The sequence below is a fragment of the Meriones unguiculatus genome, chromosome 7 (genome assembly GCF_030254825.1).
Source record: "Meriones unguiculatus strain TT.TT164.6M chromosome 7, Bangor_MerUng_6.1, whole genome shotgun sequence".
Lineage (NCBI taxonomy): Eukaryota > Metazoa > Chordata > Mammalia > Rodentia > Muridae > Meriones > Meriones unguiculatus.
In genome coordinates, this window is record NC_083355.1 from 107,774,777 (window position 1) to 107,800,378 (window position 25,602).

The window sequence follows — 25,602 nt, forward strand, 5'->3', positions numbered from 1 at the left end:
TGCCCAACCACCAACCCTAAGGATGGGTTGGGAGCATACCAGACTTCCATTCTTTTACATAACTGTATTAGCAACCCAGACTTCTTGGGCTTTTCCTGGGTGTCTAGCCACACTAAAGTCTCAGTAAGCATAGACTTGGCCAATGCTGACCTAGGCCTGGGCCTCATCAATGCTGGCTCCGAGGAAGCCAAGATCTTGAGGCTGGTAGCTGCTAAGCCAGCATGTGTTGGGGACAGGAATTTTCCTACTTCTGCATGCTATACAGGGTAGCATATTTAAGGCAGATGCTTCAACAGCCTATATAGCCAGTGGTGGAGCAGAGGCCCAGGACTTCAGTGCCGAGAGCCAAGACATGTCTTTAGACAAAACATCTTTATTAGGGACCCGCTGCTCACAGGACAGTCTGCAACTGTCACGGCACTGATCATGGCACCTGGGCATAACAGATACCAGCATGGCTTGAACAGAAGAAAATTAGCCCAGAGAAAGTCAGGGGCAGACCTCAGGCCAGAGAACACACACACACACACACACACACACACACACACACACACACAGCTCCAAGGCCAGGCTGCTGTCCTCCCAGAGATGTCTGAGAATGGAAATGTGAGAAAAAAACTCATACCCACTCCACACTGTGCGTTAATTTAATAGACTCTGCTACACTGGTCCACCAAGAAACTGGGAGTAAGCATCAAACCTCACATATACCCTGTTCTGAGAAGCAGGCAGGAGTCCCTGGGTGGATGTTCAAGCCTCTTTGTAGGTTCCTCCTGCTGGGACAGCCTGGAGTCCATGCTGAATGGAAACAAGCCACTCTGCTTAGTAGAACTGAATTCCTGTCTGGAACAGAGTGGTCCCGCTCTCAAGAGAGTGTGACTTCAGGCATGGAATGAGCTGAGAGATTAGAAGTCACCACACAGGAAGCCAGGGGTGGTGCAGACTGCCAACAATGACTCCTTTGAGAATGGGACATTAGAAACCAAGGATGCTACACCTGAGGAACCACCTAGAAGGTTCTGATGACGTAGCCCCGGGGCTGAAGACACAAAGCCGGTGCAGCAGAGCCAAGGAAAGGTGGACTTTCCAGTCCATCTCCCGAATAGATGGAGACCTGAAACTGTCAGACGCCTGCCCCTGGCACGCGCAGGCCGCAGCCTTGCCAGCCTGTGTGTGCTGATGATAATTGCAAAGAGCATCTGCCAAGAGCCCAGACGCCTACGGCTCTGTGTTGAGCACATTGCAGCTCTCCTCTCCAGGCACGTCCAACCTTCTGACATTGCAACAAGAGGCTGTCACCTACGAAGTTCACATGCAAGAGTCGTGCAAATCAAATTACAAAAAAAAAAAAAAAAATCTCATTTTTGTTTCCATTCAGCATGTACTCCCAGGCTGTCCCAGCAGGAGGAACCTACAAAGAGGCTTGGACATCAGCCCAGAGACTCCTGCCTGAGTCTCAGCACAGTGTATATATGAAGGGTTTTTGTTTTGTTTTTAGTAACTTTTTGATGTTGTGTTGGGCTGCATTCACAGTTATCCTGGGACCCATGCAGCCTGTTGTTTCAAGGATTGGACACATCTGTTACAGCAGAGAGCTGAAACCTAGTCAAAGTTGCATGGAGAATTCCTGAGAAATGGAGTCAATGGCCATTGGGGATTTGTGAACTGCAGCCTCTGCTCTGTACCACAGCCCCTTGTGCTCTTCAGCCTACTCAGAGCACTGCTCCTGAGTCCTCCAGCCTATCAGGCTCTGCTTCTAGCCCCATCCCTACCTTTTGTTACTCAAAAAGACCTCCAAGGAGAAGTGGGGGTAATCACTAGCCAGCTATGGGTGGGGGTAGGCTTTGAGGCCAATTGTATCCTTAGTCCAGTCTATGTTTCCAGGAGACCCAAAAGCATGATGGGAGGCAAATTCACTGACATAGATGCATGCATTCAGTATTTTATTTTATACACAAACAAACATACACATTTGATGGATAAAGCTGTAGACCTTGAGGAATCTAAAGAGCTTTCTCAACTATAAACAGAATTGAAGCACTGGCTCATGGTACCACATGTATAGAGACAGGTTTAGTTAAAAAAAAAAAAAAAAAAGGCCAGACCAGACTCCGAAGCACATATGAGACTCCATTGTAGATGTGCTCAAAGGAGGCAAATCTATAGACACGGGAAACATGGTAGAGGTTGCCAGGTTGTATGAATTACTTCTCTTTTCCCTGTGATAAAATGCCTGAAGCAACTTTAAAGGAGGAGAAGCCTGTTTGGCCTTATGGTTTGAGGGGATATAATCCATCATGGCAAGAGTTTATGGCAATGGGAATGAGTGTCTGGGACACCTCACATCTCCACCAGAAAGCAAGAGAGGGCAGAGATGGGACCAAGCTACAAAACTCCAGGCCCACCTGCTAAGACCCACTTCCCACCAAGGCTCTGTCTCCTAAAAGCACCACACCAGCCAGACCAGGATCACCAGCTGGGATTCAGTGTTCAAACACATGAGGCTATAGGGGATATTTCACATTCAAACCATTGACTCTGGGTGGGGAGTGACTGATAACAGACATGGAGTTTCTTGGCGGGGGTGGTGACTATAAAAAAAATGTTCTAAAACTTATCACAATGGCAGTTGTACAACTATGACTATATTAAAGCCTCCACGGACTCTTAAGTAGAAGAATTATGTGAATGATGTTCCCGTTGAGGTGGTAGAGGGAGGTAGACCAGAAGGCGTTCCATAAGAGGGTGTGATAGAAGCTGGATTCACACTTGCATTTGCCTAAGTGGGACCTCTGTGCCCTTTGCCTGCACACTCTGCAGGCTGATCCTTTCAGCCTTGTTCACTGCTTCCTGTTCTTCAGCTCCCTTCTCCCTGTGGAAAATATCATGATGCCCTGTTGCCCAGGGAGCAGGGCTGGGTTTGTGAGATATGGAGAGCAGCCAGCCCTCTGCATTGTACCCTCTGAGCACTTCTTTTTATGATATATTTTCCTTATTGTGAAATCCCAGTGTGTTGTGGGTTTCTTTGTTAACTGACAAGACCATAAAAAGACGAAGCTAAAAAATCGTGCATAATCCCTGTACTGCTGCAAAAATACAGCTCTGCATCTTACCTTTTGCTGTTCTTTTGTGTGAACATATGTGCGACTTTCGATTGTTTTTCTCATACCCGGGGTCAAGAAGTATCTAGCCAACAGTCCATTTGCTGTGTTTTCAGTGCTCCCTATGGCCTTGCAATTATTCTTCTTAGTTTTTGAGCCATGTTTCCTTCTTCTGTGTCAGTGGCTGCATTTTATTGCACTTGGTTTTTGGCTTGGTTTGGTTTTAATGAGTAGACCAAGCCCTGCTGTTTGGACAGGGATGATGTCACGAAAGCAGAGCTATTCTCTTGCAGGCTCAGCACCATGGGATGGCTCTGGAGGGTTTGTTCATGAGCCGAAACAAGAATAGCCAAGCTTAGACTTGAAGACGTCACCATTCAACAGTGCAAGCTATAAAGGATGTCCTCCTGAATGCAAGAGTCTTAGCCTAGCAGGGACCACATAACTAACACAGGGTTAAATCAAGCACTGGGCTGTTTGCAACTGATTCTAAAGGCACAGTGGCTCACAAGCATGCCTTAGACATAGATGCTTGGTGTCTTAAAGGCAGGGAAGCCATGCACTGTGTCGCTCTCCCCAAGTTTTTGTGTTTTTTTTTTTCTTTATAGCATACAATGGGAATATTTCTTAGTGAAGATTTGTTAAAACTTGAGATTGATAGCGTGCTTGCTGTGCAAGCATGAATACTAAAATTTGAGCCCTAAAACCCACATTTAAAAGGCCTGGCATGGTGGGCTGCACTTGTAATCCCAGCACTGAGGAGATGAAAACAGGTAGCTTTCTGGCCAGCCAGACTAGCTAATTTGTGAATTCCAGACCAATGAGAAATGCGGTCTCAAAAAAGCAAGGCCAGTGGTGCCCAGGAAACAATATTCAAGGCTGTCTTCCAGCTTCCATGCTCACACGTGTACCTGTCCACATATACATGCACACACACATGATCAATATACACCGAACAAAACCCTTGACTTTGAATGAAAGTACAATAAACCATCTTTGAATGCTACAAAAATATATATATATATATATACATATATATATATGTATGTATGTATGTATGTATGTATGTATGTATTCCCTGAGTTCCCTGGGCTCTCCAACCAGTTCCATGGTTCATGAATCTTTGCTTTGCCCTCAGTCACCACCGTTCAGCACCTGGCCCATGCCATGTCCTCCAAGGATTGCAGGGACTGAAACTGGAAAAAGGCACCCACTGCCCGGTTTCAGAAAGCCTTGGTGCCAGCAAAATGGCTCCCCCAGTCAAAAGGACAGGCCCTTTTTTATTAGAACTTGGGTGACTGAGCCAAGGCTTGGCACAGTGCCACCAGGCCATGGTGCCCACAGCTCTGCCAACTGCTGGGACTGCATGACACAAGGTTCTGCTTGTCTGTCCTTGGCGCTCTACAAGCTGTGGAGAAACTGTTTTTTGGTTTGGTTTGGTTTGGTTTGGTTTGGTTTTAGTGTAAAGCCCTGAACTTCCCTCACTGCTTCCCTTACACATCCCCAGACACTGAGATGTATCCTCTCAGTGCCCATCACCATCCTCCCCTGGAGGTAGCTTTGCCTTGGAAGCCTGTGCCCTGTGAAACCATCATTCCTGTCCTGGGGGCCCGAAAGCAATATCCTGATCTCTGGACCTGTTCCTGGAGCCCAGTGCCTGCTCTACACTTGTGAGATGCTATCAAAATGTAGAGATGTTTCCTATTTTGTGCCTGCTAGGGACCAGGTCTAGACCTGTGATGAGCTGGCTGTCAGTCTTTCTCCATCTGGACCTCTTCCACCCTCCTCTTTTCCTCCCTCTGAATGTCTCATCCTCCCATCCCTCCACTTGTTCCCACCTAGCCTGCCAGCCTTGCCAGTGTGTCCCATCTCCTAGAGTGCTGCCTACGCTCTGACTAGCTGGTTCACTCACTGATTTGGATGCTGATGAGTGGCCTCTCTGGTCATCGGAGCATCATCCCAAAGGTTAGAGATGCACACACGAGAGAGGCTCCCTCCCTGCTGGAAGCCCACAGTGTGGGGAGCACTCAAACAGAAGCACAGAATGGCAGCTCTGATGGCAGTTCCTGCAGTCAGGGTACACAGTAGCACTAAGGGGCACAGCCACCCTGCACACATCAGGGTGTGTGTTTTACTCCATGACCTTCCAGTCTTCGAAGATTAATAAGAACCTGGCGGGTGGGGAGGAAAATAACTCTAGACAGAGGGAACAGCATCAGCCATGACCCAGGGGTAGGGCAGCACAGCGAATGATAAATGGAGTCAAGATTCAGTAGATAATTCTAGAAAAGATATATGGGGACAGATCTCACAGGCTTCGAGTAATCTAGGCAAGCCATGATGGGACAGTGCGCTCAGGCATTCACGGGCAGTTCTGGACATCAGCTGCCCCCGTGGCTTTGTGATTCTTCCACGTGTCTTTTTATTTTTCATCATTAATTTATTTATTTATTTTACATCCCAACTGGAGTTTCCCCTCTCTCCTCCCCTCCCAGCCCCTCCCTCTTGTCTCCCTTCCCCAATGGCCCCCTCCCATTCTCTTCAAAGAAGGGGAGACCTCCCATGGATATCAGCTCCCCTTGGCATATCAATTTCTAGTAGGACTGGGCACCTCTTCTGTTGAGGCTAGACAAGGCTGTCCAGTTTGGGGAGAGGGATCTAAAGGCAGGCAACATCGTTAAAGACATCCCTGCTCCTGCTGTTAGGGGTCCCACATGAAGACCAAGCTGCACATGTGTATAGGGCCTAGGTCTGTCCCATGCATGCTCTTTGGTCAGTCTCTGTGAGTCCCTGTGGGCCCAGGTTAGTTGATTCTGTAGGGGGTTTTTTGTGGTGTCTTTGACTCCTCTGGCTCTTTCAATCCATCCTCCCCCTCTTCCACAAGTTTCCCGGAGCTCTGCCTAATGTTTGGCTGTGGGTCTCTGCATCTGTTTTCTTCAGTGGCTGGGTGAAGCCTCTTATGGGTTAGATGACAGTTATGTCTTAAGGGACCATGACATGAACTGAAAAAATCTGAGCTCAGCTTCCTGGGACTACTGAATAGTTCACCATCTGTACTATAATCCTGGCTACAAGATGGTCCTCACTAGGAAGACCTCAAGGGACTGGACTGTTTAATAGGGCTTGTATAGACATGGGCACAGTGTTTCCAATGCTGAGTCCACACAGTGAAAGCATCTGTGTGTTCTGGGCACAGAGAGCTGGTCACTCAGGGGTCAGGTGCCATCCTGGAAGACAAAGCCACAGCCTGGCCATCATGAAGAGTGGCCTTTGGCTTGTGGGAAAACCTAAGCTGATCACTTCCTACCCCGTGGCTGTGATGTTGCGGGGAGCTTTGCATATTGTAGAAAGACACATGAAAGGTCATTATCTTGTTATTGTGGTGACAGCTAGGTCTTCTGAGCTGGCTGCCAAGTGCAGCAGAGCCTATCCAGGACGGGGCTCTGTGGTGGGTACCAGGCTCCTTCCTGTAAGAAGTGCTCACGGTTGGGGAAGCCACGGCTTGCTTCCTAGCCTGGGGTTGTGCCCTGCTTACATTTGTGGGCATACAATCTCAGGCCACCAAGGTGGCCAAGGCATATGTCGCTGAGCATGCCATCATTAGGACTGGCTCACACTTGGCTCTGCATGCCCTTGCCATCCCGAGACATCTTTCACATCACCCTCAAGAGCCTGTTGTGGCCATGCCTGATGGTGCAGGCCTGTGATCCCGGCTGCTCTGAAAGCTGCAGCAGTAAGATTAAACGTTCAAGGACAGCTGGGCAACTTGGTGAGATCCTGTCTAGAGTTTTGAAAATGATTTTTCAAAGGGCTGGGGATATACTTCCATGGTAGAGCACTTGCCTAGCAAGCATGGGAAGCCCTGGTGTCAATGCCCAGTACCACAGAGAAAAAAAAAAAAAAAAAAACAAAGGTGCTTGCTGTATTCTTACCACATCCATAGCTGGGGTAAGAGCTTCCAGCCAAACTGGCAGGCAGGGCATCCAAAGTGGGAAGTGGTGCAATTTCCTCTGAAGGAGCCTGTAACACAGCAACAGGCTAGTCTGACCTGTTCAACCTCCAGTACCCCGTGACCTCGGATGAATACATTTTTCCCTGAGTCACTTGCTTTCTTCTGTAAAGTGGGGGACAAGGCCAGAGGTCATCAAGACAGTCCCAGTACAACTGCAGCCACGGCTGGTCCACCTAGGTGCGCCTTTGCATGTGTGTCTTACTGAGGAACCATGGGATAAAGGCTGTGCCCACCATTCTCCAGAGAATCCTGCCCCAACCTGGCTCATACCCTTCCTACACACTGAGCAGGACCCGGGTTCCATGTTTCTCTCCACATGAGCCACTCTCATGAGCTCAGAGTACCCTTTTCTCCAGAAGTCACACCCCTGTATCTTTTGGGAAGCCCTGAGCACCCCTGAGTTTGTGCTGGGATATGGTACCCCATTGTCAAGATCTCTCAAGTCACACCTTGCCTTGATGGTTTTGGTCATAGATGAGGCTATGGGGACTGGTTGGATCGCCAGCAGGGCAGGGCTTGCTCAAAGATAGGAGCTGCGTCCTCACCTGTGCGCTAGCCTAGCTCCTCAGATAGTGTGAAGACCCTCCCAAGTCACAGCAGCCCGCAGTGGACAGCTACAAGTCCAAGTCTGCCAGCCGCAGTTCTCTGGTTCCCTTTTCCTGTGTGTGCCCAACTGCAGTAGCCATAGTAGGCTCTGGCCCTGTCCCCTCTACCATAGGGATCCCTCCCAGCACCCTGTGACGTTACTGACCATACACCTATTGGAGAGACAGCTAAACCAAGACCTAAGACCTAAGACCCAGTCATCCCATGGCACCCCAGCTGGAGAGCTGCAGAAACCCCAACTTTGTTCCCTCTATCCACACCAAGCCCCCTGTCCTCCCACCATGCCCAATGCCGTAGTCACTGCCACCTGAATCACATGGGCACAGAATTGAAGCCGGGCCTCTTCTGTCCCTTCCCTGCCCTACTCTACCCTTGCTGGGGGTGGGGGAGGTGCACAGGGGACTTCCCCTCTAGGCAGGAAGTGGTGGGAGAAGTTTAAGAGTCCAAGAAGGGAAAACAACCCTACACAAAAGCGAGGGCCCTTCCCCCCAACGGCTAGGAGGTGGAGGACTGACTGCCTCCCTCTGCTTTGCTTTTCTCAGGCTTCTGGGACTCCTCACTGAACCCTGCAAGAGGCCCTGTAGAGCCCCTCAGAGGCCCATCGTCTGGGGCCCCTGCACCCTCCAGCCTCAGGCCCGCAACCCATTACGCAAACTGTTCCTGTGAAATTGAGCTGTCTGTGGGAAATGACCGCCTGTGGTTTGTGAATCCTATTTTCATCGAGGACTGCATCCTACCGGCTGACCCACCTTCTGGCAGCTGCCCTCCACGCTTCGTGCCTGCCACCTCGGATGCTGCCTCACCCACCTCCAAGGGGTCCCCACGTCGCCCCCCACCCCCACCCCCGGTACCTGCCCTTCCTCCTGCTGGTCCTTTGCCCACCTCCCCACTAACACCCACCTCTCACCTTGCACCGCATGCCCCAGGTCCCCCAGGCCACTCAAACCGACCACCCATGACAGCCTGCGAGAATCTCCCGCGTCCAGCGGTAGGCCTGGGCCCCTTTGGGGAGGAAGAGATGAAGCCCGGGACAACTCCCAGCCCCTTGCAGCCAGCCCCTCCTCCTCCGCTGCCCTTGAAGAAGACTCTTCCAGCAGCCCCTCCCAGGCGGCGCATCTCTGAGAGGGTGTCTCTGGAAAGCCAGACTGTGGGGACCACAATAGACAGAGACCACCCAGGCATTTCCAGGACAGCCTCACTCAACCTTCCTCCCCAGGGCACCGTGAGTAGTAGCCTTGGGGACAGGCCTCCAAGGACCACAGAGCAAGGCCAGGACATAGAAGCCAAAGCCAGCCATGTAGACATCACGCCGGTTCCTCCTGGGAAGGCCAAACAACCTCCAGTCCCGCCCCCTAGGAAGAAGCGGGTCTCCCAGCAGCTGGCCCCCACCGTTCTCAGTCCCTTGGAAAGCCCCAAGCACCCCACACAGGAGGCATCCTCCGAGAAACTGGAGCCTGGTGCACCTTGGGAAGGCTTGAGTCCTGCCCCGCAAACAGGGATGCCTCACCTCCATGCCCAGACCAGAACCTGTCCCCGTAACTCTCCAGAATTCAAGGGTTCCCTGGCCTCACTCTCAGACAGCCTGGGGGTGACTGCCTCAGCCGCTGACCAGGACTCCTACTCAACCAGCAGTGCGGAGGAGGAGCTGGAGTTCAGCAGCCCCAATGTGAAGAAGAAGTCCTCGATGATCCTGGACAAGGCCCGCCACCGCCTCAGCTTGGTCAGCTTCGCCAACGTCTTCCACGCCTTCCTCTCCAGGGACTGCAAGCTGTATAAGAAGGTGGTGGAGCTGGCGCAGGACAAGGGCTCCTACTTCGGCAGCCTGGTGCAGGACTACCGGGTGTACAGCCTGGAGATGATGGCCCGCCAGACTTCCAGCACCGAGATGCTGCAGGAGATCCGCACCATGATGACCCAGCTCAAGAGCTACCTGCTGCAGAGCACTGAACTCAAAGCTATGGTGGAGCCGGCCCTGCACTCAGAGGAGGAACTCGGTCAGTGCCAGCTTGGGAGGGTGGGAGGGAGCATGGGTGCACGCATGCACTCAGGGCCCCTGTGGACACAGAACAGCCCCTGGAGTCTCTTGCCTTAGGTCCTCATTCTTCTTCCTCCCCCACTGCCCCACGAATCTCCGGGGCCCAAATCCCTCTCTCAGGCTCCACTTCTAGGGGGCCAACTCAAGGCAGCCCACTTTCCTGACCACTCCTGTCAAACAGCCCACCAGCCCTCCCCTCCCCCACCAGCCTCGAACCCAGTAACTAGCAAACAAACCTCTCCGTGATTGGGACTCATGGTGACAGGTGTTATTTTTCCCTGCAGCCACCTACACATCTGTATAAATAATGAAAGGACTCAGGCAGACCACAGGGCTATAGCTTGGCATCATAGCACCTACCCATGGTCCCAACACTTGAAAAGCGAAGGCAGGAGGACCAAGGCCCTTCTCAGCTACATAGTGAGTTGGGGGTCAGTCTGGGCTACCTTGTCTCGAGAAGCAAAACAAAAGAAAAAGAAACATATGGAGAGATTTTTGGAATTACCTGATAAACGTTACTGCCCCTCCGGCTACCTCCTCCTTGTGGTCCTGAGCCTTTCCTCCTCCTCTTCCTCCCAGTGATTAAGAGCATCAGTTCTGGCCATAAGAAGGATGCTATGAGACACTACAGGATGATGGTTCATAGTGAGAGCCATCGCTTAGAGAAAAGAAAAAAAGGATGTCAAGCATCGTCTTTCCTGGGGGAGACTGGGTTTGGGTGGCTGGCTCCTGAAGAGCAATACAGTTAGCAGGCCACAGTATTAGGGCCCTGTAGTAAGGCAGTGTGTGGGAGTGTCCAAGGCTGGCCTTTGCCCCTTCAGGAGACGGTCGCTCTGTGCGCGTCTCACCGGTGATGGAGGGCTCGCCTGGGCAGGATGCTCAAGGGTGGTGTCTGAGAAGGCCACCCACACAAACCTCTGACTTTTTTCCACTAACCGTTACTGTGTCCCAGAGACCCAGCCATTGCCCTACCGAGCTGGGCTGGGGAGGAAGTGAGTTATATAAGTAGTTTGTCAGAGCACGATGCCTCCAGCTTCTCACCTGCTGCTCTATTGGGGCAAAAGAAAAATGGCAGCAAGCTAATCACGAGTCCCTCCTTCCTTCGGGGAGCTCTCGTTCTGACAAATGGCGGGTAATCTGCAAGAAAGCCAGGAAGCCATAAAGCAAAGTGACATAAGTGTAAAGAAGGCAGGAAGTGAGGTTTGGAGGCCTGGGGAGAGGTAGGTCACAGCGTCATGACCTTCAAGGTTTAGCCTTTCTGCAAGGGACCAGGCTGTGGCAGGTTCAAGGCAGGAGTGCCAGGGCCTCACGTGTGCCTAGCGTGGCTCTGGTCCTTGAGCTGAGTCAGAGCAGAGAGACAGTGCTGCTGTCACAACAAGAGGCACTGGAGACAGGTGGGTTGGGCAGGACGCAGCACAATGAAACACTGGGCACAGATCTAGTCCATGGAAGTAGGCAAAGACCTGGCTTGCCTCATATGGACTCTGACTAGCTGAGGGCCAGTGTGAGCATTCCTGGGAGGCTGTAGCTACGAGTCCTAAGGCCCAAACCAGGAGAAGCCCAGCGGCTCAGTGTCAGAGAAATGGCCTCCCACCTCACTGGATATCCAGGAGGGGGCGGGTGGAGGCTGCTGAGACTGACTCTACAGCCTGGGGAGACTGTGGGCTGAAGACAGATGTCTGGAACACAGCAACACACAAACAGCCACAGGACTAAATTAGATCTTGCCCAGGGAAGATCTCAGGCAGTGTGCAGAACCGGAGGCTGTGAAAGGGCGTAGAAAAACATGGAAGCACACGGACATCTCAAAGCAGCCTAAAGGAAGCTGTGGCCAGCCTTACACATGGCTGAACAGAGGAGGGTAAGACTCATGGCCCAAGCAGAAGTGGGAGGGAGGAGGCCCACTTCCAGGCAGAGGAGATGCTATAGAGGCAGGCAGAGAGGTAGGAGACAAGGCAGGAGAGTAGTATGCCAGGCTGTGAAAGTCACACCGGGGATTTGGCCTGGTGAACATGTATCCCAGAGGGCACGAGGAGAGTTATAAAGAGGGAATGGTAATCCGGAGCCACCCCAGTAATGGATCATGGCAGGGACAGTTAGTTATATCAGTTACCCAGCTGTTGCTATAACAAAAATACCTGAAAAAGCAACTGGAGGAAAGAAGGATTCATTTTGCTTCAGGCTTGTGAATACGGTCCACTGTCATGGGGGGTCATGGCTGCAGGAGGTTGAGGCAGCTGGTGACGCTGCATTCACAGTCAGGAAGCAGAGGTGAAGGCTGGTGTTCAGCTCTTTTCCTCCTTCTTCTTCATTCTAGGACCCACGCCCAGAATGGAATGGTGCTGCCCACGTATAGAGCAGGTCTTCCAATTCGATTAACTTAATCTGAAATCCCCTTTCAGACATGCCCAGAGGTTGTCTCTGAAGTGGTTCTCGACCCTATGAGGTTGACAGTGCATATAAACCACCACACCAGTATAGGTGACCCAGGACAAAGCAAAGGAAATCTGTGGACCTTGTCAGAAACAGTGGGATGACGGCTGTCCCAGGGGTGCCAATGAGAGAAACAGGCAATTTCTGTTCTCTTGGTGAAGGGGCAGAAGGAGGCACAAGGCAGGCTTCCAGCCAGACCTCTGCAACGGGGAAGAGCTTCCCAGCCTCCCCCTAACCCCTCACAGAGACAGGACCTGTTGTGTCAATAGTCAAGGGATGGAGCCATCCCAGGGAAAGGTCCCTCCTCTCGCCCAGAGCAGCAGCCATCATGGTGGTACTAAGCAGAGACAAGCCGAAGCCTTGCTTAGCCTCCACCTGCCCAGTCAGATCCTAACTTGTCTATTGTTTAGAGGTTCTTCGTTGTGTACATGTTGTGGAGTTACCATGATAGCCAAGCTCTTTAACTCCCGCCCCACAGGTTGATTGAGACCGCAGCTTGACTCCAGTGATAGCTGGATGGCAAAGGGCAATCTGTGTAAATAGCTGTGTAGCAAGGGGGGCATGAGATAGAAAACCCCAGGGGCATAAGCAGGCCTGGCAGGCTGGGGGAGAAATGCGGGCTAGGAAAGCACGTATGAGTGACGACCCAAGTCACCTAGATTTGAGACATGCAGGGGGCATTAGAGTAATTCTACTGAGCATTTACTGGGCACCCAAACCCTTGGTACACAGCTGCCCAGATTGTAGCCTACATAACCACAGTATACCTGATGCCTTCTGAAGTGTGTGCTTATAGGCATGCTCTGTCCTCAACCCCAGGAAAAACACTTGAAGAGGCCAGGTTGTCAGGTATCAGAGGCTGTGGCGCCAGCGGTTCTGCAGAGTGGCTCTCTATCTTGCGTGCCAGGGCTAAGTACCAACCAGGGATGGAAGGGCTGTGGTGCCAGACAGCAGAGCCATGGGAGGGCCCCTGCAGCTGCTCTCTCACCATTTTGTGTTCCCCACCCCCACAGAGGCCATTGTGGAGTCAGCCTTGTACAAGTGTGTCCTGAAGCCCCTGAAGGAGGTCATCAACTCCAGCCTGTTGGAGATCCATAGCAGAGATGGCTCGCTGCAGCAGCTCAAGGAGAACCAGCTGGTGATCCTGGCCACCACCACCACCGACCTGGGCGTGACCACCAGCGTGCCTGAGGGGGCCGTCATGAAGAAGATCCTGCAGAAGCTGACCAGCATGCACAAGGCCTACTCGCCCGGGAAGAAGATCTCCATCTTGCTGAAGACCTGCAAGCTCATCTATGACTCTATGGCCCTCGGCAACCCAGGTAGGCAGGCGGGGGACTTTCCCACAGAACTAGGGCAGAGAAAGAGTTGGAGGCATTTCCCTGGGCACACCACAGGGTGACCTGGGCAAGGAAGGAAGCAGTGCCTCCTGCTGCCCTCAAGATAGGCAATAGGCAAGCCATGCCTGTGCCCATGTGCACCAGGAAAAGGCACCCTGTGAGTCTGCAGAGAGTGCTGAAACATGGTTCTGTAAGCCAGAACCATGGTTCTGTGACTCAAACACAGAACCACGGCGCCTCGATGATGGAGGGTAGAAGTTCAAGATCGAAGTGGCACAGGGCTGTGCTCCCCCCAGGCACTGGCTGGGATCTGAAACAGCCTCACTCCTAAGTCTGAAATCCCAGCAGTCTCCGCTCGGCAATCTCCTGTGTGCTCTCTGGGTCCACATGTCTCTCTTATGAGGACACAGGCCACAGTAGATCAGGGTTGCCCTACTCCAGTGTGATCCCATCTCAGCCAACCACATCTGCAATGACCCCACTTCCAAAAAGGTCACCCTCCTGGAAAATAACGTTGGCTCTTTAGCCTGTGTGAACTTGGAAGGAACAGGTTCAGCTGTGACAGTGTTGGTGGTAGTAGCTCACTGGACCACAGAGATGGTCTGGACTCACCAAAGTCAGTGGGAGTGGCTGATGGAAGATGACCAGGCCCATCCATCTGTTGGGGGTTACCTGGATGTAGGCTATCTGGGTGGGCCTCGGGGCCCTACCATCCTCATCCTCCAGTATGTTGACCCCAGCTTATGCCTGTGACCAGCTAGAGTCCAGGGTAATGAGCAGAGCAGGTTGGGACCTGGCATCATGACAGTCTGATACCCAGGGCACTGGCCTGTCTAGTCACAAAATGAACCCAGATTCAAGGTTGCATGACTGTCCATGTAATAGAGGCACCAGCCTCAGTTTCCTCCTGTGTAAGCAGGTGTACTCTCTGGGGCCCAGGTGGACTGTGCATCACCAATGCTCACACTTGCTAACTGCATGTCTGACTCGTGCAGTTATTTCTAACTGCAGGATCAATTCCCACAGGCCTCGAAGGACTCAGGGCAAAGTCAGGCCAAGGACTCTGCTGACTGATGCAGAAACAGGGCTATTTCATTCCCCAGTTCCCAGTTTCCTGAAGACTGTGGCTTCCTGAAATTCTTTAACAAAGCCAGACACAGGGAGGGACATTCAGACACTGTGAGCATTGCTTAACCATGAATCCCACTACTGAAATCTTGCCCTGAGAGCAAGGGCTATGGGAGACTGGCCAGCTTTGAGGAGATGTCAGAATGCAAGTTTCCTTCCTGCCCCCACTTTTTCATTTAGGCAATGGTTTCTCATTTTGTGTTTGTCACCCTTTCCTCATAGTTGCTGACTTAGTTACTTTCTCATTGCTTCGATCAAATACTCTGACCGAAGCAACATAATGGGGTCTCTTAGACCTCAAGTTCAGGGTTCCTAGCATCTTGGCTGGGAAGTCAAGGCAGCAGGAGTTTGAAGACACTGGTCACATTGCATCCCACAGTCAATAACCAGCAACAAATGCTAGCTAGTGCTCAGCTCACTTCTGCAGTTTATGCAGCCCAGATCTCACTCAAACCAAGACGAGTCTCCTCGTTTAATGCAGTCAGTTCCTGTGACTGGCATGCCCAGAGGTCCATTTCCCCAGGTGATTGCAGGTTCTAGGAGTTGACAGCTAACATGAGGGTGATACATTCTTTTCTCTTATTTACTTGTATTTGATGTGTGTTGGTGCTTTGTCTGCACATATGTCTATGTGAGGGTGCTGGGTCTGCTGGAGTAACAGACAGTTGTGAGCCACTATGTGGGTGCTGGGAATTGAACCTGGGTCCTCTGGAAGAGCAGCCAGTGCTCTTAACCTCTGAGCCATCTCTCCAGCCCAGGTGATACATTCTCAGCTGCATCTCAGTTGACTCAAATTCTCTTCAGACTTGACACTAGTGATTCTGAGACTAGGCTCCACCATTCCCTACCCCGCCCAACTCCCTTCCATGTTCCTGGAAGCTCATGCTGTCCAGCTGTGGCCTTGTGACTGAAGTGTTACCCACATAGCAACATCCTTGCACTGAAGGCCTGGGAGCCCTGGGGAGCCCTTTGGGGAGGCACAGCTGCAGCCGGTGTTGAGCCCACCTCCACCCTGAGCGTCAAGAACCCTAGCCTCCCACCCTCCCTTCTGATCAAGAAGCCCACCACCTGCCTCTCCCACACGGGAGAGAAAAGTTCATGCACAGAGAAAAAAACAAACAGCCTGGCTGTGGGTGGGGCCAGTTGAGACAGTAAGAAGGCGGCTATGCTTAGAGACACAGGAGCCAAACATCACTGGTCATGCCATCCTCTCCTGAGAGGTAACTGCTGTCACACCTGTCTGGACCCAGACAGAATGCAAACATTGTGCTAAAGTCACATTTTGCTGCACTGCGCTCACTGAACTAACCAGCCTTCCTGAGCAACCCCCAGGTTTGGGGAGAGCAATGGAGCCTAAGTTTGAGGGTCCTGGGTCAGGTAGGTTGGGGAATTTAGAAGACAAATGGCTTTAGATAAACAGCAGCCATTGTACCTGGGAGCTATGGGGTTCTTTCAGGCTCTACAGAGCTTGGCAAGCACAGTCAGGCTTTTCTTTTCACATTCTGTATGTCTGACAGAGAAGTCATTCCCCACCTCTGGAACAATCCATTCCTGTACCGAGACGAATAGATCAAAGCCCCCTCAGGGAGGATGGAGAGGTGAGAGGAAACCTTCAAGAAGGCCAATATAATATTATATTATAATATAATACGCCAATATAAATGCGGAAGATACAGAAGGGGCTCGGAAGGCTGAAGAGCCGCCCTCCATGCCTCTAGTTGTGCCTGAAGTTGCAGCTGGCTTTCACTAAGAGCTGTGTTCATGGACCCAGAAGGTTGGCTGCAAAGCCAACAGCTTGCTAGTGAAGACCAGCTTCATCATCTACCTCCTGAACGAGGCCCTATGACCCAAGAATCCACTGACGAGTCGAGCAGGGACAGTGGCTGGAGAAATGGATGGGAGGGGCCTCTTGATGGTGACCCAGGAGTCCATGACATTGCCTGCGTGTGGAGGAGACAGAGGGAAAGGTCAGGGTTTTTAAGATCTATGCCAAACTGAATTCTGATGCCGAAAGTCCCCCTCGCTTATTGCTGAGGATTTTCATGCTGACACTGCTCTCCAACGTCCTGGGCTCTGCTGTCTAGAGCGCAAGCAGGAACTCCACCATCTGATGTCACCACGGGCTAGTGAGGCATATAAAGTGAGATGGGACCCTACATGTCTAGGTGTTTGCTTCTCTGGACCAGGAGGGGAAGCGTTAACTTTAGCTTAACAAACTCCAGGTCACCGTCTGTCGTGGCAGAGCAATGACGCCAGGGCAGACAGCAACCTGAAGCCTCACACCCAGAGTCAAGGGCAGAGAGGGAATGAGCACATGGATCCTATGCTCAGCTAGCTTCCTGTGCCACAGACATCTCAGGGCCCAACCCATGAAATGGTGAGTCTTCCTGCGTCAGCTAACAATTAATACAACTCCCCATAGACCTACCCAGGGGCCAACCAGGTCTAGATTATTCTTCAGTGACACTCTCTTCCCAGGGGATTCTGGGTGGTGGCAAATTGACATTTAAAACTAACCAGTACAGTCCTCAACCCCGGCTTGAACAGAACTGACATTGAGGCCAAGGAGCTGGGCAGGCAGGTGACTCAAGGAATGCCCTGCCCTGCTGTATGTCTCTGACCCCAGCTTTGAACAGTGCATAGAAACACAAACCCCACCAGCTAATACCAGCCTGGGCTACAAGGACAGATGAAGGGGGTGGGGCTCTGGGCTGTCCGGGTGATTGCTGATCTGGACCAGCTGCTCTGGGAAAGCTGCTGTTTGTTCACTCATGGTGCTGATTTTTCCACTCTTCAATGGCAGGACCCAGAAATCCATTTTAAGGGCATCAGACCTAGTGGTGGGGCTCAGCAAGGAAGGCTTCCAGGAGGAAGGGACTTTAAGCCACAGCGACGTTGGAGGGCAGAGGTTAAAACAGTTTAGTCATGAGCCTCGAGCTGCCCCAGGACTGTTGCATCAGCTACATACTTTCAGGAAAATCCTACTGACCAAAACCAGGGCGAGGGGGGCAGACTGCTGAATCCTTCCCTCTAGCTCACCTCTCCAGAAGCCACAGTCTACCCTCACCTGGCTTGTCCCCTGGTTTGACATGTGTGTTTCTGTTTGAACTGTTTCAGTGCGGCTGCACGGTGTCCGCAGCCACTTTTGGTGACAGAGGCTTGGTCGGGTAGCTGGGCGTGAGACTGGGCGGTCTGGAAAAGCAATGCCTCCTACCTGGTTCTTCCTGCTAGCCTTTCTTTGAGACAATGCCTCCCAAATGACTAGACTTCATGTCACCCACTCATTTGACACACAGCAGGCCTGAGAACAGACTGAGGTGATTATGACCCCCCAGTGTTCAAATGGGGAAGCCGAGGCTTGTCATGGCCTCGGGAGAGACTTGGTCATGCAGAGCTAGAGTGGCCGAGCAAGGGTCTTCCTGGTAACCTATCCCAGGCTGCAGGGCTCTCGGAAGAACACATTCCCTCAGCCAGGCCGTGGTGGCGCGTATCTTTAATCCCGGATCTCGGGAGGCAGAGGCAGACAGATCTTCCTAAGTTGGAGGCCGGCCTGGTCTACATAATGAGTTCCAGGACAGCCAGGGCAACACAGAGAAACCCTGTCTCAAAAAAAAAAAAAAAAAAAAAAATATATATATATATATATATGCTTTTCAAAGTCCCCCAACCTATAAAATGGACAGAAGGTCTCGGCCAGCTCTTGGTATTATGTGCCCACAGACGGTGAACAGATGGAACTGGGGGAGACAGAAGCTAAAACCAGGAAGCACAGGCTAACCCTGGCAGGGCTTGAGCTCTGCCCTGTGCAAGCCAGGTGTTCAGATCACAGGCGAATCGTTGTGTACGAGTCGGTTCAGCTAGGAGCTGACATGTGCCAAAGCTGGCGCTGGTCTTTAAGCCAACGTCATTGTGCCTGCAGTGCTGGTCTTTCTCCATGATGTGGCCACTTCCACGGGGACCAAGTTCAAACTGCAGCCCTGAACGTGGGCTTCGGGGGAGGCGCGTTAACTCGCTCTCCCGAGCTGGTTGCTACGTGCTATCTCCAACACACCGACAGCCGTACACACAGCAGGCCCAGACTCACCAGGGGCTGGGAGGCCTGTGCTGAGAGCTCTGTGCTGATCACTGCTGGACCAGATGCCTCTCTCTGCCCCTGATGTAGGCTCGGGGTAGGCACAGGTGGGCCTCGGGAGCAGTGGATCTCTAGAGTGATGTTCTCAAGCAGTGGTGGGTCTCAGTCGCAGTAGTGGGTCTTAGAGGCGGTGGCAGAGCTGAGGACAATGGTCGATCCTAGACAGGAGTGGATCTGGGCAATAGAGCTCAGGCGCATTGGTGGATTTTAGTTAGAGGTGGGTCTCGGGTAGTGGTGGACCTCAGTTAGTGGCCCCACGGGCAGGGGTGGGTCTCAGGCAGAGGCGGGGCACAGGGCTGGATCTCAGGCTTGGGCAGAGAGCACAGCTTTCCCTGAAGATGCCCGAGCATGTGGGCCTGTGAATTAAAGTGTGACGAGAACTTGATGGCCCAGCAGGCAGCCAGGGGTAGCCACAGGGGAGGAACCAGAAAAGGGCAGGGAACCAGAGTTTTATCACCCCGGCCCAGAGCTCTTTCTCAGTTCCTTCTGGCCAGCCTGTACTGAGCCACCGAGGGGTGGTAAGGGCGTTCACTGTTGAACTGGAAACCCCGGTAACCACTCTTCCAAGGTAACATCGGGCCCCTGAGTGACTCACCGGCACCCCGCACTCACAGCCTTCATCCTCTTCTCCTTGCAGGAAAGCCCTACGGGGCCGACGACTTCCTGCCCGTGCTCATGTACGTACTGGCCCACAGCAACCTCACGGAGATGCTCCTCAACGTTGAGTACATGATGGAGCTCATGGACCCTGCCCTGCAGCTGGGAGAGGGTGAGTGCCCACCTCCACGCCCACCACCATCTCCCGGCAAACCAGCCCCATCACCTGCTCCCAAGCCAGGTGGCCTGACAAGGACTTCTTAGGAAGTGGCAGACACAGGTTAAGCCCTAGGGACTTGCACTCAGGCCCTGGCCAAATAATTCAGCCACCAGGAAGACAGTCAGGCTGCAAAGAGACGTGTCACCAAACCTTGACAAAACTGGGGTGGTAGGAAATTCAAAGAGACTGGGAGCACTCTTCCTAGACAGTGTGGTCAGGGAGGGCTTCTGGGGGAGGTTTTTGCCTAGGCTGAGCACCGAAGGGTGAGCACGAGCCAGCAGATAAAGAAGAGGAAGGACCTGGTCATAGTACCACACACCTTTAGCTCCAGCTTTAATTTAACTCAGGCGACAGACACAGGTGGATCCCTGTGAGTTCTAGGCCAGCCAGGGCTGCATAGTGAAACCCTGATTCAAAAAAATAAGTAAAACTGAATGAATTAATTAAACTTAAAAAAATTTAAAAAAGAGGGGGAATGTCACCCTTCCTGGAAGGCACGGCAGAAGTTGGTGGTGTAAGTAGTGAGACTGAAGTGGCAGAAGGTGTCTACATGGAGTGTGACAAATAGAAATCGGTTCTTGGATGAGATGGCCCCCCGGGACTCGGGCCTGGCCAGGACCCCTGTCTGTGGGAGGAAGTTACTGAGGTGTCACGGGCTCTGTACTCCCTAGCTGAAGAAGGAGGGGTGTGATTTGCTACGCCCTACCTCAGTTTCCCTTCCCCTGCCCTTCTGCCCACCACTTCCTCCAGCTAGGACCTCAGCCACCTCTCCACTCAGAATCCCTTGAGACATAACAGCCCTGATGTGGGCTCTGAGAGGCCATGACATGTCCTCTGGGCTTCCACCCTCGAAGAATGGATCTAGCCTCCCAGGCGTAAATGTCCCCTTTGGGCTTTGTGGTTCTTGAGAATGGCTGCCCCCCTTTGCATGCGTTTGCATCTGCCCATCTCTGGAGGTGGAAAGCCTGACGCAAGTGCTTTGATTTTGCCTTCACAGCTCAGGGAACAGGGAAAGCTGAGAACTTTGCTGTCGTATGTAGCTTTGGGCTGTTGCTATGGCACCTAGCTGGAACTACCTCTTTTTCCTCTTTTCTTTCTTTCTTTTTTCTTTTTCTTTTTGTTTGTTTTTGCTTTGCTTTGGTTTTTGAGACAAGGTTCCTCTGTGTAGCCTTGGCTGTCCTGGACTCACTTTGTAGACCGGGCTGGCTTTGAACTCACAGAGATCTGCCTGCCTCTGCCTCTCTGAGTGCTGGGATTACAGGTGTGTGCCACCTCACCTGGCTCTCTTTTTTCCTCTTTAGTTAAATGTCACCTGCAATTGGAGCAGTTTGTTTTCCTAGGAAGTCCAGGAATTCAGAAAAAGCAAACTTTCTTCAGGCCATCAATGCATCCATGTACCCTTCCACCCACCCATCCGCCATCCATCTATCTATTTGCACATCTATCTATCCATCCACGTCTACCCATCCATCTATCTGTCCATCTACCCATCATCTACCTACTCATTCATCCACCCACATACTCACCTACCTACCCCCCATCCATCATCCATTTGTCTACCAATCCATACCTTCCCCAGTCCTTCTACCTACATACCTAGCTACCTACCAATTCATCTCTCCATTCATCCACCAACCCATCCATGCATCCACCCATCCACCCATTCATCTACTCACCATCCATCCGTCAACTCACCTACCCACTCATCAACTCATCCATGCCTACTTCTGCCATCTATCTACCCGTCCTCGACATATCCGTCCACCAGCCCGTGCACTCACTGAACCATCCATGCCCGCAGGGCAGAGCAAGACAGAAAGGCCAGGGGCCTCATGAGAACGAACAGACACCTCACTCTCTCACTTAGGACCTCCATCTCCTCAAGGCTTCTCTTGGGTCTTGCCATGCACATGGCAGCACCCAAAGACTGAAGAAGTTGGCAAGGATCTCTAGCCAGCACCAACCCTGCAGAAAGAGTGACACACACCCTGACACAATGCCCAGGAAGGGTTACAGAAAGGGGCACAGTGCAGCGTCTACACTGCTCACCCTCCCCCTGGGGAATCACTGTCTCCTGCATGTTCTCCTGAATCCTCCAGCCTGCAGCAGTGTGGTGTGATTTAGCCCAGCTCTGAGAGCCGGTTCCCAAGGTCTTTGCGGCAGGCATTTGTGGCAGGAGAGATCAGGGTCTGAGACAGGGTTTCCTGTGAGCTGCTGAGAGGGCTGTGGAACTCCCTTCTTCTACCCAGCCCTTGCCTCCATCTCATCTCAGGGAAATCGCCTGGCTGGAGCCAACCAAGAATCCAAACATCTCACACAAGTGTCCTCACAGACGGTTTTGCCCATGCGTCCTCCCTAGGCTAATCTCACCAGTAATTGTTTTTGGTTTCCCTGCCGCCCCCCCCCCCCCCCCATCAATCCACCAAATCCTGGCTGGAAAAGTGTCTGCAAAACACACAGTAGTGTTGACTGCCACCTAGTGCTCTTAACAGGTACTACATGGTCTCCATCAAAGATTGCAAAAGGGTCCTATCATATGTGTAGGTTAAAGAGACACACCTGGGCTTGGAGTTCCTTCCTCCTGCCTCTGAGAGGACCGGAAGCTCCCAGAACTATTGTCTGAGCTCATCTAACTGCATCACCCGAGCACTTACACACGTTCATTTAACTCACTTCTCACGACATAGAGAAGCAAGCGGCTGCTCCAGGGTACCAACACACCTTTCATGACTCAGGATCAGAGCATCCTCACCTTGCCCTGCTCTTGGTCCACAAGGACAGGACTCAAGGCTGCGCCTGCTCAGCTGAGCTCAAGGAGTCTGGGAAGTGAGCATTTTCAGGGCAGGGCCACTTCTTCATAGACTTCCCAGTTCAGCTAGTTGGGGTGGGTCGCTGGCAGAATCAGCCTCACGTCTAAAATCTTTGCCCTGACCTTAATAGCCAAAAACAACAAACAAACAAAAAGGCGTGTCAGGAAAGCTAAGGATCAGAAGAGAGCAGGAGGCTGGGAGGTGGGGGTGGGGGGACAGTGCAAGATTTGACCATGTCACCTTCTCCTTGTGGGATTCAATTTCTTCCTGTAAAACAGTTCCCAACCCTTTGGGAGTCCATGTCTCTCAGTTTCTCATCTATTCTCATATATCAGATGTCCTGCATATAGATATTTACATTATTGCTCAAAACAGTAGCAAAACTGTAGTATGAAGTAGAAACAAAAATAATTGTATGCCTGGGAGTCACCACAACATGAGGAACTGTATTAACAGGTCCCAGCATCAGGAAGACTGAAAACCACTACCTGAAAGTGAAGGATCTCAACCAGCTTCTAAATTCCTAACAGCCAGACGAACATGCCAGCAAAGTGTGGTCTTTGAACTTAAAACTCCCTGTGGCTTGTGCAGCTTCAAGTACCTTAAGGCCTCCATTACTTGAAGATGCACTAGAGATTAAAGTTACGTTTACAGTAAATTTTTAAGTGGGCCAGTATTTTGGTGGGCAGCTCAGTGGTAAAGGCAGTTGCTGCCAAAGCCTGGAAACCTCAGATCAATTCCTGAGGCTCACGTGGTAGAGAGAACTACTTCTGCAGTTTGACCTCTGACCTCCACAGGAGTGTGCCCACAAATATGCGTACATGTGCACAGAAAATAACATTTTTAATGGACGGGATCTGACTTTGTAGCTCTGGCTGGCCTTGAACTCATGGAGATCCACCTCCTCTGTCTCCCGAGTGCTGGGGTTACGGATGACCAGCATCCAATTTTTTTTTTTATTTTTTTTTTTATTTTTTTTTTACTATTTTAAATCCTTAAAAACTTCATGCAATACTAGACTTCCCTGTACATCTTTGGAAATTATGTTTACAATAGAGAATGCGTTCATGGTGTTCCACAGGTTAAGCACATATATGATACAGTGAGAGGGTTTGCTTCCGGAGCCTTCTCCTGCCCCACCCCCCAAGGCATCCATGTCTCTCAGTTTCTCATATATTCTCATATATCATTTTAAATTTCAAAACTTATTTTAAACCATTATTTTTAAAAATACTAAATTCACTAAGGAGGCAGGGGCAGGTGGAGCTCTGTGAGTTCAAGGCCAGCCTGGTCTACAAAGTGAGTTTCATGACAGACAGAACTGTTACACAACAAAATCTTGTCTCACAGGAAAAAAAAAAAAAAGTGCTTTTAAGCCAGGCACAGTGGTATATGCCTGTAATCCCAGCACTTGGGGAGTAAGAGGCAGGAGGATCTCTGTGAGTCAAGGCCAGCCTGGTCTACAAAGTGAGTCCAGGCCAGCCAAGGCTACACAGAGAAACCCTGTCTCAAAAAAACAAAACAACAAAAACTGAACTTGGACGACAGACTTGGAGGAATTGCTGGGTCCCTTTGTCCCCTCCCCAGTGCAGCCACATTGAATACATATCCTTAACCAGGTGTGGTGAATCATACCTTTAATTCCAGCACTCAGAAGGCAGAGGTTGATGGATCTCTATGAGTTCAAGGGTAGCCTGGATAATTATATATTCGTGTAATGATAAATATTTATAATTATAATATAATATATAGTAGCTATATGTATTATATATAAATAGATATTATATATGCCAAATGATTCCTTCTTGAAGGGGGCCGAGGAAAGATGTGAACTAGACTGTTTATAAATAAAGCACCAACTGCTGAAGCTCAGGGCACTGCAGTTGAAGCCTTTGAAACAGGTTGTAGAGCTTGGACGCCCCCTGGTGGCCCTGGAGGGAGGAGCATATTGGAAACAGTGGGAGGGTCCACACACTTTGGGACCAGCTCCTTCCCGGTGTGGGTGGATCCAGACCTTCCTAGCTCAGCCTGTGTCCTTAACCCTACAGGTTCCTACTATTTGACCACCACCTATGGGGCCCTGGAGCACATCAAGAACTATGACAAGATAACAGTGACCAGGCAGCTGAGCATGGAGGTGCAGGACTCCATCCATCGCTGGGAACGCAGGCGCACGCTCAACAAGGCCCGGGCCTCTCGCTCCTCTGTACAGGTGATGCTGGGGACTGTAGCGACTGGGGCTGTGGACTGCACAGATACCACCGGGGTCCTAGGCTTGGCTGCGTTAGCCTGCCAACCCTACCCTCGGGGTGAGCAGTGGGGCTCCTGCAGACCCTGCCTGCCAGTCTGCCCAGCTCTGCAGGTCACCAGGTAGATGGTGTGACCCAGTGGACAGAGTGGTATGGGAGAAACAAGACATTCCACACACCCCAGGCTGTGTCAAATTGAGTCACGCACGTGTCCCCGAACATCCCAGATCAGCTCCCTGCTGCCCAGCCTCCTCCCGGGCTGGTGTATCTCCTTTTCTGTTGTTACTGGCTTCTACAGAACAACCCAGTGTCTCCATCAGCCCTCCTCTGAGACATTCCATGACCCCGCCCCCAATAAACACCCACCCCCCATTCCTCTCCTCTGTGCTGCCAGCCATGGCTTTCCCATTAGAGCATCTATTGTGTCTTGTTGTAAATCCTCTATATATGAAGCTCTCGTGTTGGGGAGGACAACGCCCATGGTTCACATGTCTCAGAGGCTCAAAACCAGGGCCTCGAACAGAACAGGATGGCGATGTGTAGAAAATAGGGCGAATTAGACCAGAAGGCCAGATAGCCCTCCAGAGCCATTCACAGTTGTGTAGACTAAATGTAGAAAAGGGAGCCCAGACCTCTTGGAGGCAGGAGGCCTAAATTTTGGACCCAGCTTTGAACTAAGAGTTGATTCTATCCATCCTCCTTACTTTAGCAAAATGGTACATAAATCCTAAAAAGCGCTTGGAAGTAATTGCTGTGTGGTCTCAAGCTCCCTCGGAAAGGCCATTTCCCGTTCACATCCGCCAACCGAACAGAATGAGTGCTGCCTCCCCATCCTTGTTCCAAGCTGCCAAAGCGGCATCTCCACCCACTTCTCGAATCAACAGCATCTTAGAAACAACGAGGAAGGAAAAGAAGGCTCTGGCCCCAGCTTCCACCTCT

At 51.5% G+C, this 25,602-nt stretch overlaps 1 protein-coding gene across 3 annotated transcripts in view; it reads left to right on the top strand.

Moving 5' to 3' along the window:
* Positions 1-25,602, top strand: part of Rin3 (Ras and Rab interactor 3) — a 102,331-nt gene that overhangs the window by 73,284 nt on the left and 3,445 nt on the right. For 2 of the 3 annotated variants that reach the window (XM_060388067.1, XM_060388068.1), the window contains exons 6-9: positions 8,262-9,713; positions 13,201-13,509; positions 19,425-19,556; positions 24,463-24,626. In XM_060388067.1, the coding sequence (XP_060244050.1) occupies positions 8,262-9,713; positions 13,201-13,509; positions 19,425-19,556; positions 24,463-24,626 (2,057 nt within the window). Of the gene's footprint in view, positions 1-8,261; positions 9,714-13,200; positions 13,510-19,424; positions 19,557-24,462; positions 24,627-25,602 lie in introns of those variants that run through there. The other variant, XM_060388069.1, reaches the window with a different exon arrangement.